Genomic DNA, 18141 nt, shown 5'->3' with positions numbered 1-18141 from the left:
ATAGATGTGTTTGACTCAGCTGTGTTCCTTCCCTCGGGTACCTGGAGCTCCTCCTGGTGAGGTCTGTGCCAAGCTGGAGATGCTCCTATGGCTTGGCCAGGGCAAACATGCCAAGGTCTGTACCCAGGAGCTTCCCCCAGGTTGCTGCCCCAACCCCCGGGAGGTCTGCCTCACACCTTACACCGAGACAGTGGCTCACACTTGGAAACAGGGGGTGGAGGGGAGAGAGAGGATCAGGGGCAGATCCTCTGATAAGCATGGCCCTTCTTGTCCCACCCCAGACTTCAGCTACTTTCAGCTCCGAGCTCACCTCCTCAAGCAAGGGGAGTCCTGGCTGCTGATGACAGCGGCCTCTCCGATCCCTTTGCCCACGTCCTTGTCTCAACCCAGTGCCAGGCCACACAGGTAAGGGCAACGCTGTCCCTCCCCGGACTCTAAGTAGTCGGGAGAGGATAAACAAGTGTACCGTCCTGGTGAAGCTGGATCTTCAGGGGTCAGTTCTGGGGATGGAAGTTGTGGGAGAGTTTGGGCTCTTGAGGTAGTTCCCTATCTTCTGAGTGAATGGGGAGGCATCAAGCTTGGGGTACAAAGAGCAGAGATGAGGTATTTCACTATCTTCATTCTTAGTCAATTAACAAGCACTTATTAAACAACCACTATGTTCCAAGCACTGTGGTAAGTGCTGAGGACACAAATAGGCTTAATATATAGTCACTGGCTTCAAGGAGTTTACGTTCCAATATGGGAGTATGACGCATTAAAAAAAAGAGAGAACTAGAAAGAGGAATAGGATAAGGAGGGAAAATGTAAAGTCAGGAGCGGAGCAAGGCCTGCAAAACCAACTCACACATCAAAAAAGTCTGGCTCTGTAATGTTCATCAGCCATAGTCCCCACTTCCCAGTAAAGCAGAAGGACAGACGTCTTCGTTTCTCCATTCCTCTTCTTTGGGATCAAGCTTGGGTATTACAATTTTGCACCATTTCCCCCATGACTTTAAAAACATATTTAAAACCACCAAGTTACTAAACAGCGATCCACCCTCCAGCCGAAGCATTCGTGCTCTTTCCACTCTCTCCGGCAGCCCGTAGGTCCCCTACCCTTGGTTATCCCTCCCTTCTCTACGAACCCTCTGGATGTCTCCACCAGGTCCTGGAGCAGACGCTGAGCCCACTGTGGGACGAGCTCCTAGTGTTTGAGCAGCTGATTATAGATGGTCGGAGAGAGCAGCTTCCTGCCGAGCCACCCCTTGTCACTATCAATGTGTTTGATCACAACAAGTTTGTGAGTGTGTGTGGGTACATGCCCATAGATTTGTCTGTCTCTCCGGAGTTTGTCTCCGTGTTTCAGCCCAGCCCAACTGCTACTACAGCCACCATCATCCTGTTGCTGGCTCAGTTGGGGCCTTCTTGTCCCTGCTGCTTTCCATCTCAGGTCCCTGCTCCTCCTCCAAGCCTGACTTGTTCTCCTCACAGGGTCCCCCTGTATTCCTGGGTCGAGCTCTGGCAGCTCCTCAGGTAAAGCTGATAGAAGAGCCCTACCGACGCCCTGAGCTGCAGTTCTTCCCCCTGACTAAGGGTCTTCAAGCTGCAGGGGAGCTCATTGCCACCTTTGAACTCATTGAGTTGGATTATAGTGGCAGGCTTGAGGTAAGAGTGGAATCATAGGTTTGTCTCCCCTCCCTTTCCCCACTCTCCAACAGGACTCACCTGATTTCAATTTTTTCAGTTTTTTTTCTTTTTTTTTTTTCCCCCCCTGAGGCTGGGGTTAAGTGACTTGCCCAGGGTCACACAGCTAGGAAGTGTCTGAGACCACATTTGAACTCAGGTCCTCCTGAATTCAGGCTGGTGCTCTATCCACTGCGCCACCTAGCTGCCCCCTTTTGGGGGTATTCTTAATAGTATTTTATTTTTCCAATTACATGTAAATATAGTTTTCAACACTAATTTTTATAAGACCTTAAATTCCAAACTTTTTCCCTTCCTCCTTTATTTCCTCCCTGCCCAAGACAGTAAGCAATCTGTGCGGTTACACACTTAAAATCATTTTAACCACATTTCCATATTGCTCATATTGTGAAGGAAAAATCAAAACAGAAAGAAAAACTCACAAAAGAAATAAAGCAAATTAAATAAAGGATAAAGGGGCAGCTAGATGGCATAGTGGACAGAGTATTAGCCCCGAAGTCCTGACCTGAGTTCAAATATAGTCTCAGGCACTTAACACTTCCTAATAATAAACAAACAAAGAAACAAATAAAAACAATATGTTTCAATCCACATTCAGTCTCCTTAGTTCTCTTTCTGAATGCAAATGGTATTTTACATCCCAAGTTGATTGGAATTGCCTTAAATCATTATATTTCTGAAAAGAGCTAAATCTATCATATTTGATCATCATAAAATTTTGCTGTTACTATAGGCAATGTTCTCCTGGTTCTGTTTACTTTACCCAGTATCAGTTTCTGTAAGTCTTTCCAAGCTTTCCTGAAATCATCCTGCTCATCATTTCTTACAGGATGATAATATTCCATTACATTCATATACCATCACTTAGTCAACCATTCTTCAGTTGATGGGCATCCACTCAGTTTCCAATTCCTTGTCCCCACAAAAAAGCTGCCACAAATATTTTTGCACTTGTTCTTTCCCCTCTTTTGTGGGGACAGACCCAGTAGTGAAATGGCTGGATCAAAGGGTAATATACATTTTTTCCTCTGAGGCGATTGGGCTTAAGTGACATGCCCAGGATCACACAGCTAGGAAGTGTTAATTGAACTCAGGCTCTCCTGACTTCAGGGCTGGTACTCTATCCACTGTGCCATCTAGCTGACCTTTTATCCTTTATTTAATTTGCTTTTTTCTTTTGTAAGTTTGAGGGTAATGCACATTTTGATAGCCCTTTGAGGATAGTTGCTCTCTAAAATAGCTGGATTAGTTCACAACTCCACTAAGTGCATTACCCCTCCTTTTCTTTCTTTCTTTTTTCTTTTCTTTTCCTTTCCTTTCTTTTCTTTTCTTTTCTTTTCTTTTCTTTCCTTTCTTTTCTTTCTTTCTTTCTTTCTTTCTTTCTTTCTTTCTTTCTTTCTTTCTTTCTTTCTTTCTTTCTTTCTTTCTTTCTTTCTTTCTTTCTTTCTTTCTTTCTTTCTTTCTTTCTTTCTTTCTTTCTTTCTTTCTTTCTTTCTTTCTTTCTTTCCTTTCCTTTCCTTTCTTTCTTTTCTTTCTTTCTTTTTTTCACCACATCTCCAACATTTAACATTATCTTTTTCTGTCATCTTAGCTAATCACTTGATTCAATTTAACAACCACTTAAAAGGTCCAATTCTCAAAGACTTAACTTGGTATTCTGCATTTTCCTGGCTGAGCTGAGACATATTTATTACCAATGTATATAAGAGAAGACCAGTAACATGGGCAGGCAAGCAGGTTGTTCAAGGAAGCCTTGTTCTCCCACCAAATTGAGGAGAGCAGGCTACTCTTACAACTGGGTGGAGAAGACAGAATACATTAGGATGCTACTGAAAGATTGGGCGAGAAGGATAATACTGTGTTGGAAGAGAGAAAAACAAAGTTAGGAGATTAATAAAAGTTTAGTTAGTGAGGTAGACACCAAATCATGGGAACCAAGACTGAGGAGGTGGATGGGAGGTCTCTATTGTCCTGCCCAAGAATAGTATTCTTTTCTAGGGGAACATATTTTCCAATAGTTTCTTTATGTAAACAACACTTGTTTATCCAGAAATCTTTGCAATTATTCCAAGCTCTCTAAAAGCACAACAAAATAAGAAAAATCTAGAGTTTTTCTTTCATATTATATCCTAGGATCTACACTTCACAAAGAAGGAGAGAAGAATTATATAAGACAGGGTCCCTGTCCTCAGGGGCATGAAATACCAACCCAGATAACTATGATATAAAGTTTTACATGAAAATTTAGACAGGAGCAGAGAAACGAGAAATCCAAAAGAGAGGAACTTTTGTGTCAAAAATATGGCTCCAAGGACACAAACACGTACCTGTCCCTCATTACCACCTCTAGAGCCCACATTTTTGAACATGTCCCCCTGGACACAATTCCCAAGTAACTCATTCTCTATTTGATCCCTGCCATATATCATCTGCCTTCTGCACCTTTCTAGCCCTCAGTACCAGAAGATGTAGAGCCCCAGGATCTGGAATTTCTGCGTGACACTACTTCTGGATGTCTCCATCTACCCCCAGGGGTACGACCCTTGCTCAAGGAGTTCAGAATTGAGGTATCTGGGACCCTTATAACCCCATTCTACTTGCTTCCTGCCCTGGGGCTCCTTTCCCAGAATCCCTCTCCAAATATCCTCAAACCTCATTAACTGATCCCATATACCCCCATATGCGTAGTTTTCCCTCTTTCATATCCTGCCTAGAATTATGTCCCCTCTCTCTCTTCTTGGTAATAAATATGTCTCATCTTCTCCCTACTCTCTTTCTCTGTCTCTCTCGGTCTCTATCTCTGTCTCTCTCCCTCTCTCTCCCCACCTTCTCCCCTCCTCCCCCACATACATCCAGGTACTGTTCTGGGGTCTTCGGGGGCTGGGCCGGATACACCTATTTGCAGTGGAGCAGCCACAGGTCGTGCTGGAAATTGGGGGCCAACGTGTGGAGTCTGAGATTCTGGCTAGTTACCGAGAGAACCCCAACTTCACAGAACTGGTCAAGCATCTGACTGTGGTGAGAAGCCATGGGGAGAGTGGGAGGCATCCTTTCTCCAGGGTTCTTGGAATTCCCAACATCCCTAGAAAACCCCTTGAAGTACAGGAAGTCTGATTGGGCTCATAATCTTTGGTCTGTCTTGGGGTACTGATTCATAAAACCTCAGAATCTGTTGGGGACCTACTTAAAGTTGGTTCATTGATTCCCCACCTGGACTTAAGGTCCCTTAAACCCTCTGAATTCATAACCTACTTTTTGGGTAGGTTATTGGAAATGGCTTCCTTTTTTTTTTTTTCTTGCATCTCTTCTCTCAACTTCCAAACTCACTACACAAACTCACATCCTGAGCAGAGTAAAGGGATTCCCTGAGTCTCAGTGACCACTCTCTCGCTTTGTGACTTTCCATCCCCTTTCCTTACTCCACACAGGAGCTCCCTGAGCAACCGTATCTGCAGCCCCCACTCAGTATCCTTGTAGTGGAGCGTCGAGCCTTTGGACGTACCATTCTCGTAGGTTCCCACATCGTCCCCCATGTCCTTCGGTTTGCTCTCCAGGAGCCCACAGAACCCTCTGAGGAGGATGGAGATAGGGGACTCCAAGGTGAGTGATCTTTACCTTCACAGAACCCATGACAAGGCTGGCCAGTTCAGCCTTGGCTGCGCTTTGGGGCTCAATTCTAGCTTGAAGGTTGGTGCTGCTGTCTTTGCTGCACTGGCCTTACAATACTGATTCTCCTTCTAAACCCTGCAGACATTGGCTCCTTCAAGAACATTTTCCCAATTTCTTCCCAGACTCAGTCTTTCCCTTTCTTCTTTTTTTCAACCTGGCCATTATTAGGGTCCAAAATATGTCTTCTTCCCTCCCTTCCCTCCCTCCCTCCCTTCCTTCTCTCCTTCCCTCCCTTCCCTCCCTCCCTTCCTTCCCTCCCTTTCTCCTTCCTTCCTCCCTTCTTTCCTTCCTTCCTTCCCTTCCTCCTTCCCTCTCTCCTTTCTTCCTTCCCTCCTTTTCTCCTTCCTTCCCTTCTTCTTTTCTTTCTTTTTGGTTTCAGGATTATAATGACACACATTTAAAGCTGAAAGCTTCTACCAAAGGTCTCTTTCCTTTAATTGCTATAAAAAACATCAGTCAAATCAGAGAATCACAGAAACTCAGAGCTGGAAGGCCTGAAGAGGCTTCTAGTTCCACTTGTATTTATATTTATATTATTTTCAACAAATGGTCATTCACCTTCCATAAAGATCTCCCAAATGTTGGGAAATTCTCTCCCCTTTGCCTCTCCTGTCAGTGGAGGTCCTTTGCTGTTGCTCAGTTATTTCAGTAGTGTCTAACTCTTTGTGATTTGGGGATTTCTTGGCAAAGATACTGGCCTGGTTTGCCATTTTTCTCTGCAGCTCACTTTATAGATGAGGAAACGGAGGCAGACAAGGTTAAGTGACTTGCTCAGAGTCAAAAAGCGAGTTAAGTGTGTGAGGCCATATTGGAACTCAGAAAAAGGATCTTTCTAAGTCCAAGCCTGGCAGTTTAGATTCCCTGCTCTCTCCCCAACACCGTCCTATTTTGTGATGCGAATTAAATATGGGAGACCAAATTGAGCATAAATGGATATATTAGTAAGCTAAGGAATCTGTAGTCCCTCATAGCCATTTGGTCTTCACGAAGAGTTGTTTTTTATAACTTATCACCTCACTTAGAGAACACAGCCAATCAGCAGTATTCTGCAGCAATTTAGGATAGAAAAGTAAAGCATTTCAAGGTAGAGGGAGGGTAGAGAAAGAAGAGAACCAGGAATAAAAAGAGAATATTTGGATGCACTTGGCTGGATTTATTATTAGAATAAGAACAAATTCAATGTCAGGAAACAAGGGAAAGAGACTAAATACTTTCACAATCATGAGTTCTTTTAGATGAAACTAGAGTCTCTTATCTGAGGATTTGTTACAACAGTGGATAAGCTCTTTCCCTTCAACCATATCCTTACATAAGGTTTGGGGACTTTCTAATATTAGGCCACCAGTCAGTGAGGGGATTTCCACATTGTTAGTCCATCCAGATGTTGCAAAATAATTTGGGTACTCTCTTTCTTCCATATATGACAAAAAAGTAATTAACTCCCAAGGCAGCCTATTTTATTTCTGGATTATCATTCAGATGGTTTTAATTTTTTTCCTTACAACAAGGTGAGGTCTCCTTTTTTTTAATTAAAGCTTTTTATTTTCAAAATACATGCATAAATAATTTTCAACATTCATCCTTGCAGAACCTTCTGTTTCAAATTTTTTCTCCCTCTCTTCCCCCTACCCCTTCTCCTAGACAGTAAGTGATCCAATATGTATTAAACATGTGCAATTCTTTTATACATATTTCCACAATTATCATGATACATAAGAAAAATCAGATCAAAAAGGAAAAAGTGAGAAAGAAAAAAATGCAAACAAACAACAACAACTAATAGTGAAAATGTTGTGATCCACACTTCCTACAATCCTCTCTCTGGGTGCAAATGGCTCTCTTCATCACAAGACCATTGGAACTGGCCTGAATCAGTGAGGTCTACATCTTTGCAACTTTTAGCTACTGTTTCTAGTTCTATCTTTGGTCCCAGGAGGACATATCTAATCCTTTATTTAAAGGACATCCTGAGGATATTAAACAAAAAAGTCAAAACTACATTTAAAAAGTGATTGTGACTGATTGTATAGGCAAATATATACTTTACGTTACCATTTCTGAAGGGTATGTTGTTCAACAGTTTTTCAGTTGTGCCTGACTCATCATGACCTCATTTGGGGTTTTCTTGACAAAAACACTGGAGGGGTTTGCAATTTCCTTCTCCAACTCACTTTATTGATGAGGAAACCGAGGCAAAACAGGATGAAGTGACTTGCTCAGGGTGACACACTAAGAATCTGAAGCCAAATTTGAACTAAGCTTTTCCTGATTTCTGGACCAGCGCTCTATCCACTGAGTCACTTTAACAAGTTGATATCAATAGTCAGTTTTGTTATTTTAAAAACTTACCCACTTTTATATTATCACTATTGGTTATGCTTTCCTTATCCTTCCTCACTTTCTATGTCTTCCCATATATCTTTGAATTCTTCATGTTCATCATCCCTCAGAACTCATTTTCTCTACTTACTTTAAATTCCCTATTTACTATTTTTGTTCTATTCTTTCATTTAAACCAAAAACCATTCTCCTTTATAGAGAAAACAAAAGAAACAAAAATATGAACTGAGTAGTTTTTTCTTCATGTCAACTGTTATCATTACCTTAACACATTCTGAACAGTGGTCTTTTCCCTTCTTTGTTCTTCCTGTCATCCTCAATGTAACTTAATAATTCCAAAGTATTTCCCCCCAAATGTGGAGTATATATTCTTCCACAAATAATCACAGAATTGGGGGGGAAGAGTGGAGCACAAACATAAATATGGTATTATGACACATTCTGAGAACACAGTTTCCCAATGAAACCAGTAAATTGCTCTGACACTTAACTTGTCTTGTTCCTTATAGGACAAAGTATTTCAGTTACCTGAGTCCATTCTGCTAGACTAGGGTCAATAGGGTTTTTCAGCTGCTGCTAGGCTGAGCAAGTTGCTTGGCTATAGAGAGGTGACACTTTTCTGGTCTGGACAAGTCATTCTTCTCAGGGAATAGTATCTCTGCTGATTCAATGGCCTTCTTGGACTTAGTCTTTTTTTTTTTTTTTTTTTTTCAAATTTATTTCATTATAGTTTTTTATTTACAAAACATACACATGGGAAAAATTTTCAACATTGACCCTTGCAAAACTTTCTGTTCCAAGTTTCCCCCTCATTCCCCCCACTCCCTCCCCTAGATGGCAAGTAGTTCAATATATGTTAAATACGTTAAATCCAATATATGTATACATATTTATACAGTTATCTTGCTGTACAAGAAAAATCGGATCTAGAAAGAAAAAAAAAAAACAAACCTGAGAAGGAAAACAAAAATGCAAGCAAACCATAATAGAAAGAGTGAAAATGCTGTTGTGGTCCACACTCAGTTCCCACAGTCTTCTCTCTAGGTGTAGATGGCTCTCTTTATTATTGAACAGTTGGAACTAGTTTGAATAAATCTCATTCTTGAAAAGAGACATTGGACTTAGACTCTTGAATGATCAACTGCAGGCTCACTTTAGTCATTATCTCAGAAGGATTGTCCTTTTATCTTTTTAGTTAGAATATTACCATGGTCTTTAGCTAGAGCCATGATCTTTACCCTAGGACTGGAAGAAACTTTAGCTCTGAAATATATCTCCTCCATAGGAGAAGTCTAACTGACTTAACAATCCCAAAGCTAGTTCTCTCTGCAAAGTATTCTACCTTGGCTTGTGAGAAACTGTCCTAATTCTATCAGTTATATTTCCTAGACTCCTTTGTGGGTCTCATGCAGATGAATACTTTCTTTATTATTGTCTTTATTTTCTGTAAGTAATGGAGCTATTTAAGTTTCTGGTTGTTGTTCGGTTATCCAACATTGAAGTTTTCTTAGCAAGGAATTTGATTTTCTAGTTCCAGCAAGGAGGATAAAGGGTCACATGGCTAGTGTCTGAGACCAGATTTGAAATCAGAAAGATGAGTCTTCCTGGCTCTAGACTTGGTGCTCCACCCAGCTGCCCTTTAAAGTTAAAACTTATCCTAATAAGGACTATTTATTCTTTTAAAAAATTATTTGCAAGGCAATTAGGGTTAAATGACTTGTCCAGGGTCACACAGCCAGAAAATATTGTGTCTGAGGTCAGATTTAAATTCAGGTGTTCCTGCCTTCAGAGCCAGTAATCTAGCTGCCCCAGGGATACTTATTCTCTATGGGAAGGTCTTTCTCTTTAGTTTTCAATGTTTTTGTCTTTTCATTTCTTCCAAACTCCCAGGACCACCCTTTTTTAACTAAAAGTCTTTTACTTTCCTGGTCAGCTCCTTATTAGGACTGTGTCTACAGGTCTACAAGACCTGCTCTTTCTTCCATCAGTGTTCTTTTCCAAATTTCAATTACTCACTGAATTCCCTCTGTGACTTTAACTGTCTCTTTCTTTTTATTCTTGAGTATTTTTTATCCTTCCTAAGCTGTCTTCCCCTATAGAATTTTAAACCAGAGGACACATCCTTCCTCTAAACCCTTTGATATTTACTTTCCCTAAATCTGATGGGTGTGTGTAAATTATGCCCTGCTTTCCTATTCTTTCCTGTCATGAATTCTGAGATAAAATAATCATTATCTCCCAGCAGCCTCACCTTTTCTATTTTAACAACAAATTCTTCCTTTTATTGGTCAGGATCATGCAGAGAATTAAAGTTCTCCTTTGTCACTTCCTCTGCCTTTTGAAAACTGAAATTATTAAAGCAAGCAAAAAATGTATCAGTTGTTCCACCTTTGAAAGAGAGAAAAAGAGAGAGAAAGAGAAAGAGATCCAAAATGTGCAGTTTTCTACTACTTTTGAAATGTAAATTTACATTTTCATAGTGATCAGGAAACAAAGACAAAAGTCAGTCTACATAGACACAAAACAAAGATACAAAGTTCAATTTTAGGGTTTTTCAATTTACTTAAACAATAGAAATGTTAATGTTTAGAGGAATTTGGTAATAATCTATCTTTCTGGAACTCTAAAGGTGCTTTGACTTTAGCTAGGATGAATCTGTGGGTGGTTTTTTTGATTAACAAATGGATTTTTTTCTCTTGATCCTCTACCAGCAGGGTTGCAGCATTCTTGTCTTTTTGTTCTTGAATCCCTTTGCCATCTAGTGGCAAAGTGAAGCCTATTGAGCCTTTTTCAGAATATTGATTTTAATGGCAAAAAATGAAATACAAAAGGGCTACAAAGGAAACCAGTTATGTTGAAATATAATTATAAAAAAAAATTTAAGTTCATGGGATCCAGATTGAGTCCTTGTACTATTTTACCAGTTATGTGCAGATCATTCTCAGATCTATATATTCAACCTTAATTTCTCTTCTGAGCTATAATCTCACATCTTCCATTGCTTTTTAGATAGGAACTGGATGTCCCAACAGTATAAACTGAGCATGTCTAAAACAGAACCTATCTTCCCTCTTCTCAACTTCTCTGTTACTGTTAAAGGCATCATCATTTCCCCAGGCACCCTGCTTCAATATCTTAATGATATCTTTGAGATATTATCTATGTGTTCTAGAAACAAAATCTTCAAGTCCCCTATTATTACTGTTAGTTTTTGTGACAAAGTCTCATGGAACACTCTGGCTATTGACTATTCCTGTCTGCTGTGCTAGGGGCTCTCAGTCACTGGGTGACTGAGTATGGCATTATACCTTTCTCATCACCTGAAACTAACTTGTTTAGATGACTTAGGCAAATAGAATTTATTCATCACACCCTAATACGATCTGTTATACTCAGGGAGAGGATCTCATACAGAGCTCCAATTACCAGCCATGTTGTACCTCTTCTAACCCTTTATCTCTTCTTTCCATAGCTAGTCCTTCAGATCTGGCCATAAAACCTGCACCCTTTATTTAAAAATTCATCAGAATCCTAATCAAAGTTACAGAATGTCATAGCTTAAGAAACATTAATGAGGGAAAGGAAAGGGGGAACCCCATTTGTCAGCGCATAGATAGTAAGATAATCCCATGAGGCGCAGTGTCCCCTGTAAATGAATTTACAGGCCCGGAAACCTAGATTGAAAATAAAAGGTTTATTGTAGAAATTTGGAAGTAAAGCTCAGTTAGAAAGATGCCAGGGCCAGAGGTGGTTGCTGGGCAGGCAGGAACCCTTACATGGTCGGAAGGATACCATGTGTTGGCAGGGAGAGCTCCTGCAAAGAGAGAGCTCTGCTTGGCTCTTTTATACCTGAAAGATTGTGGGTAGTTCCAAATTCTTGGCGGGCTTTTCAGTTAGCTCAGATCAGGTGAGGGCTGGGAGAAGCTGAGCTGAGGGTGGGGCTGGGCCCGGATATTCAAAGGATGCCTTTGACCAGAATTTGTGAATCAAGGTCAGCCATGGGGGTTGGGCAATTAGAAAGGAATCTTAAAGGGATCTCAACCCCCATAAACATCAAACCTAATTCTCCCAGTTCACAGATGAGGAAACTGAGTCCCAGTAAGAGAAATGATTTTATTATATAATATTATATTATATAACATAATAAATAGACATTAAGTGGCTTAATTGGGACTTTTTTGGGACACGTTTTAATTAATTTTTAAAAAGCACAGATACTATTTTATTCCTTTTGTTTGTTTCAAATTTTCTCCTTTTTCCTCCCCTCTTTCTTACTCAATGGCGATAAAACCAAAACAATTGTAAATATTAGCTATGTTAACATTAGCCATGTTCCAAAAAAGAAAGGGGAAAAAATAGACCTCAATCTGCACTCTAAATTCATTAGTTCTCTATCTAGAGGTGGATAACGTGTTTCATCACGAATCCTTTGGAACTCTTGTTAGTCATTATCTAGATCAGAATTACAAAATCTTTTTTTTTTTAAATTGTATTTAAAATGTCTGTTTTCAGTTCCAAATTTTCTCCCTCCTTTTATTCCTTCACATCTATTAAGATGGCAAGAAATATGATATTCATTATACATACAAAATCAGACAAAACATTATTTTCACATTAGTTATACTGGGAGAAAGCAAGAAAAATAAAGAACAAAAGAAAAAATGTTTCACTTTTCATTCTGAGTCCATCATCTCTATCTGGAAGTGAATAGCATTTTTCATCATGAGTCCTTTGGCACTGTTACTAATCATTATCTTGGTCAGTTACAAAATCTTCTAAAATTAATTATCTTTACAATTTTATTGTTACTATGTAGAATGTTCTCTTGGTTTTGTTCATTTTAATCTGTTACAGTTTTCCCAAATTTTTCTTTCTTTTGGGGAGGCAATCTGTGGTTAAATGATTTGCCTGGGATCATACAACTAGAGGTAGCTGTCTGAGATAGCATTCAAACTCAGGTCCTCCTGATTCCTAGGCTGCTGCTCTATCCACCATGCCAGCTAGCTGTCCTTTCCCAGGTTTTTCTAAAGCCATCCCCTTCATCATTTCTTACAGTACGATAGTATTCCATCACATTCATATACGATCCAGCCATTCCCCATTTGATGATCATCCCTTTAGTTTCCAATTCTTTGCCATCACAGAGAACTGCTATAAATATGTTTGTGCACCTTTTCCTTTTATTTTGGAATATAACCCTAGTAGTGATATTACTCTGAAATGGGATTTAAACCTAGGTCTCTTACTTCCAAGTCCAGCACTTTATTTTTTAAGCTGTGAGCTTGGGTAGTCAGCATGGCTCATTGTTCTAAATTAATCCATCTCTAACTTCTAATCTAGTCTTCATATGAAACTAGGGCATGGAATATTACAGTGCCCATCTTTATTCTAGGCAACATAAGAATCATTTTATCTCTGAGAAAGGTGCGAATCAGACCAAAGACCTCATTATCTTCCTTCTCTCCATTCCCCTTTCCTCCAGGACAGAAATATCTGGATTCCCCTATGGTATGGCAGCTGCCTGTGGCTAGGACTTCCCAAGAGCTGATGAATGTAAGAGCTGCTCTCCCTGTGGGTGAGAATGGGGTGGAAAAGGATCAGTCCCAAAGTGGGGAGACTGGGCAGAAGGAACTCACTCCCCTATCTCCCCCAGAGGCCCCTTAGGAAGCTACGTCAAGGCAGTGTCTTGGAGAAAGGGCAACAGCTACAAGAAGATGTGCCCGAGCTTGATGAGCTGGATTGGTGGTCTAAGTACTATGCCTCCCTCCAGGAGCTTGGGGACCAGGTGGGACCTGGACTAAGACAGGGAGGGAGCTATGATGGGAGAAGGGCATGTGGAAGCCAGAGGCTATGTACATACCAGGGTATGTAAGAAAGATTCCTCATCTCCTCCCATGATTCCAGATGACCATGGATGAGGAAGACAATGAAGATAATGAATACTCAGGTGAGGGACTCTTGTGCATCTCTTATTAATTGCCTTATAACCTAGACATCTCTGATTGGATAATTTCTACCTTTCTCAGATGTGCTGAACCCCTTTTCTGGGGATATGGAAGCTCAAGATGGCACCAAGGTTAAAGCTGAGGTCCCAGTAACCCAGAGAAAACCAATTGCTACTCTGAAGGTGCTAGGCTGTGATGGGGCTGGCTTTGGGGCAGGGCTAGGGAACCTGGACTAGATTCTGTAAGGTCCTAATCTATGTAGGTTTCTTGGCTGCCCTGGGCTAGGCTCTCGACTAATATAGGAATCCCACAGATCTACAACTCACCCCTGGAGGATGAATTTGACCAATTTGAGGACTGGCTACACATGTTCCCCCTATATCGAGGCCGTAGCAGTAATGATGGGGATGGAGATGAGGACAGGCCTGGATATCCCATGGGCAAGTTCAAGGTGCCAGAACTGTGTGTGGGAGAAGGGGAAGGGAAGAGAAAGAGAAAGAGAGAGACAGACCACTGTCCAAATGTAGTGATAGGATTTTTTATCCTACTCAGGGCTCCTTCCTCATTTACCCTGAGTCAAAGTCACTCTCTGAGCCTCGGATTTCACACAGGATACCCCAGAACCGTCCCATAAAGCTGCTTGTTCGTGTGTATGTTGTAAAGGTGAGCCTTTTCAGTCACATGCCTAATTCATTGATCTCTTCCTCTGTTTTATTTATGTAGCCATTTAGAGATATAAAATTTCCCCTAAGAACTGCTTTTGCTGCATCCCATAGGTTTTGGTATGTTCTCATGACATTTTCTTGGATGAAATTATGGATTGTTTCTGTTATTTGTTGTTTGATCCACTCATTCTTTAGAATTAGTTTAATTCCCAATTGGTTTTTAGTCTATCTTTTCCTGGCCCTTTATTGAATATAATTTTTATTGCACTGTAGTCTGAAAATGAAGCATTTACTGTTTCTGCCTTTTTGCATTTGGTTGTGAGGTTTTTATGCCCTAATATAATACATGGTCAAATTTTGTGTTGGTACCATGTACTGCTGAGAAAAAAATGTATTCCTTTCTGTCCCTATTCAGTTTTCTCCATAGGCCTATCATATCTAGGTTTTCTATTAACCATTCTAGTTTCTTTCTTGTTTATTTTGTGGTTAGATTTGTCTGATTCTGAGAAGGGAAGGTTGAGGTCCCCCACTAGAACAGTTTTGCTTTTTCTTCCTGTGACTGGCTTAAAATCTTCTTTTGGAATTTGCCTGCTCTACCACTTAGTGCATACACATTTAGTATCATTACTTCATTATTTACTGTACCTTTTATCAAGATATACTTTCCCTCCACATCTCTTTTAATAAGATCTATTTTTACTTTTGCTTAATCTGAGATCAGAATTGCTACCTCTGCATTTTTTACTTCAGGGGAAAGGGTGAGCCTTTTCTAGTAGCCTCTTCTGTTCCCTCACCTCTCTTCCACAAAACCCAGACTCACGACCTATGTCTCCAGTGCAGTCCTGCTTTCCTGACTTCTGATTTATTCCTGGTCTCCTAATCTCCCCTCACAACCTTTTAGGCCACCAGTCTGGCCCCTGCAGACCCCAATGGCAAAGCAGACCCTTATGTGGTGGTGAGTGCAGGCCGGGAGCGCAAAGACACCAAGGAACGCTACATCCCCAAGCAGTTGAACCCCATCTTTGGAGAGTGAGTGAAGCAGCAGATGCCAAGTATCTGAGGGGACTGGGATAAGTTAGGAATGCACATGTGTATCCAGGCCTCTGACCATGCTGGAGAAGAATTACACCAGCAGGCAGAAGCCCCAGAGCTGTCAGGACACTAAGTATGTCTCCCATCTCACCTCCTTCCCGCTTCAGAGTCTTGGAGTTAAATATCTCCCTCCCTGCTGAGACTGAGCTCACAGTGGCTATTTTTGACCATGACCTTGTGGGCTCTGATGACCTGATTGGAGAGACCAGGATTGACCTGGAGAATCGGTTTTACAGCCACCACAGAGCTAATTGTGGGCTAGCTTCCCAGTATGACCTGTAAGTTCAGGGGTGTGTGGGGGGTCAGCTGGTCCTGTAGGGGCTAGCGTGTGTGGTTGCATCTCTGACCTTTCCGTCTTATGTTCAGTATTCAAGGCTGGGCCGCCTCTGTCTGTGTCCCCAGCAGTCCTTCTGAGACTCACTTTCCATAATGAGCAAGGCTGTTCTTTATTTTTGTCTTCAAGCCAATCCACATTGTATTTCACTGTGTCCATGTTACATATCCTTATCAGCCATGCATGTGGCCATGTTAAGGTCCTTGTCAAGTCACATGTCTATGTTCCACTTTCCCACGCTAAAGTAGACATTTGCATCCCATGTCTGTGTGTCCTGTGTGTACAGGGAAGGCTACAACACGTGGCGGGATGCTGTCAAACCTTCTCAAGTGCTGGCCAGTTTGTGTCAGCGCAGTGGTCTCCCTGCCCCTGAGTACCGCCCTGGGGAGGTCAAAGTGGGCAGCAAGCTCTTCCAGGTACCCTCGGGGGCCACCTCTGCAGGTAACACACACACTTGGACTAGAGAGGAGGTGGCAGAAGCCCACCTTCGAGGTGCGTTTTATTTCTATCTTCTTGTGGCCAGGTGGGAAGGGCCCAGAGGCCTGTGAGGAGGAGCAAGCCCTGTCCGTGCTGCTGCGATGGAGGGAGATGCCCCAACATGGCTGTTCCCTGGTGCCTGAACACGTGGAGACCCGGCCCCTCTTCCACCCCAGCAGTCCGGGTCTGCTGCAGGTAAGAAGCTTCCTTCCCATGCTCTTTGGCACCTGAGGTATGGCTCTTCTCTCATACCACAGGGACTGGCGGGAGACGAGGCAGGGGAGCTCAGCCATGACTTCTGATCCCATTCTAGGGTTTCTTGCATATGTGGGTAGACATTTTTCCCAATGATGTGCCAGCCCCACCCCCTGTGGACATCAAGCCGCGACAACCAATCAGGTAAAGGGAAGAACCTTAGCTGCCATTCCTACAGCACACACAGTGACAGAGTTTGGAGGTTCCTCTCCCTGACCTTTCCCCCAATTCTTTCCTATAATTTGGCTCCTCAGAGTCTGATTTCCATCTCCCCCAAGACTTAGGAGTCAGGTTTGAGTCTGCCTTTACATCCCTGATGCACACTATGTCTGGTAAAAGGCATTTAACCTCTCGGTGCCTCAGCATTCCCATCTGGAAAATGCAGGGATTGGAGCTGGTGGTCTAAGGTCCCTTCCATCTCTAGGTCCTCGATCCTGTGATCAGCCAATAGAAAGAAGAGACAAAACTAGACAGACATGAATATGTGGGGGGACAGCACTAGAGGGAATACAAAATTTAGGGAAGACAGGACCCCTGATTTTAGGAAGCTCTTAGAGAGAGAGAGAGATTGGAAAACAAGCAGAGGGACTCAAGGGGAGATGCAGCTATTGTCCTGAAACTCTGGGAAGGACTCCTGAGGAGGCAGAATCCAAGATGACTCCATTAAGCTCCATACTCTCCTATTTATTGGGGAGGATTATACGGGGGAGGCAGCAAGGGACAAGACCAGGCCCAATTCTGACCAATGTGGCCCTGGGGTAGTTTACCGGAAAGAACTGGAGCCTGAGGTGATCCCTAGGCTTAACTCACCAGGACTAGATTCACCAGGACCGAAGGCAGGGGGTTTTGGGTCTGGGGCTGGGCAGAAGGCAGGGGTTTTGGGTGTGGGGCCAGACAGAAGGCAGGGGTTTTGGGTGTGGGGCCAGACAGAAGGCAGGGGTTTTGGGTCTGGAGCCGGACAGAAAGCAGGGGGTTTTGGGTCCGGGGCCGGACAGAAGGCAGGGGGTTTTGGGTCTGGAGCTAGGCAGAAGGCAGGGAGTTTTGGGGCCGGACAGAAGGCAGGGGGTTTTGGGTGTGGGGCCAGACAGAAGGTTTTGAGGCCGGACAGAAGGTTTTGGGGCCGGACAGAAGGCAGGGGGTTTTGGGGCCGGACAGAAGGCAGGGGGTTTTGGGGCCGGACAGAAGGCAGGAGGTTTTGGGTCTGGAGCAAGGCAGAAGGCAGGGAGTTTTGGGGCCGGACAGAAGGCAGGGGATTTTGGGTCTGGAGCTAGGCAGAAGGCAGGGGGTTTTGGAGCCGGACAGAAGGCAGGGGGTTTTGGGTCCAGGGCCGGACAGAAGGCAGGGGGTTTCGGGTGTGGGGCTGGACAGAAGGCAGGGGGTTTTGGGTTTGGGGCCGGACAGAAGGCAGGGGGTTTTGGGGCCGGACAGAAGGCAGGGGGTTTTGGGTCTGGGGCCGGACAGAAGGCAGGGGGTTTTGGGGCCGGACAGAAGGCAGGGGGTTTGGGGCCGGACAGAAGGCAGGGGGTTTTGGGGCCGGACAGAAGGCAGGGGGTTTTGGGGCCGGACAGAAGGCAGGGGGTTTTGGGGCCGGACAGAAGGCAGGAGGTTTTGGGTCTGGAGCAAGGCAGAAGGCAGGGAGTTTTGGGGCCGGACAGAAGGCAGGGGGTTTTGGGGCCGG

At 42.9% G+C, this 18141-nt stretch overlaps 1 protein-coding gene across 1 annotated transcript in view; it reads left to right on the top strand.

Moving 5' to 3' along the window:
- Positions 1–18141, top strand: part of LOC141552890 (fer-1-like protein 4) — a 33166-nt gene that overhangs the window by 12697 nt on the left and 2328 nt on the right. Inside the window, 20 exon segments of the mRNA XM_074284813.1 lie at positions 20–137; positions 140–190; positions 282–311; positions 314–405; positions 1148–1282; positions 1474–1647; positions 4137–4253; positions 4543–4704; positions 5115–5286; positions 13178–13248; positions 13349–13480; positions 13600–13642; positions 13722–13822; positions 13954–14091; positions 14193–14303; positions 15207–15334; positions 15505–15675; positions 16018–16172; positions 16255–16403; positions 16522–16607. Of these exon segments, the coding sequence (XP_074140914.1) occupies positions 20–137; positions 140–190; positions 282–311; positions 314–405; positions 1148–1282; positions 1474–1647; positions 4137–4253; positions 4543–4704; positions 5115–5286; positions 13178–13248; positions 13349–13480; positions 13600–13642; positions 13722–13822; positions 13954–14091; positions 14193–14303; positions 15207–15334; positions 15505–15675; positions 16018–16172; positions 16255–16403; positions 16522–16607 (2336 nt within the window).

The sequence above is a fragment of the Sminthopsis crassicaudata genome, chromosome 2 (assembly GCF_048593235.1).
Source record: "Sminthopsis crassicaudata isolate SCR6 chromosome 2, ASM4859323v1, whole genome shotgun sequence".
In the NCBI taxonomy this organism is placed as follows: Eukaryota; Metazoa; Chordata; class Mammalia; order Dasyuromorphia; family Dasyuridae; genus Sminthopsis; species Sminthopsis crassicaudata.
This window is presented reverse-complemented; position numbering and strand designations above follow the sequence as displayed.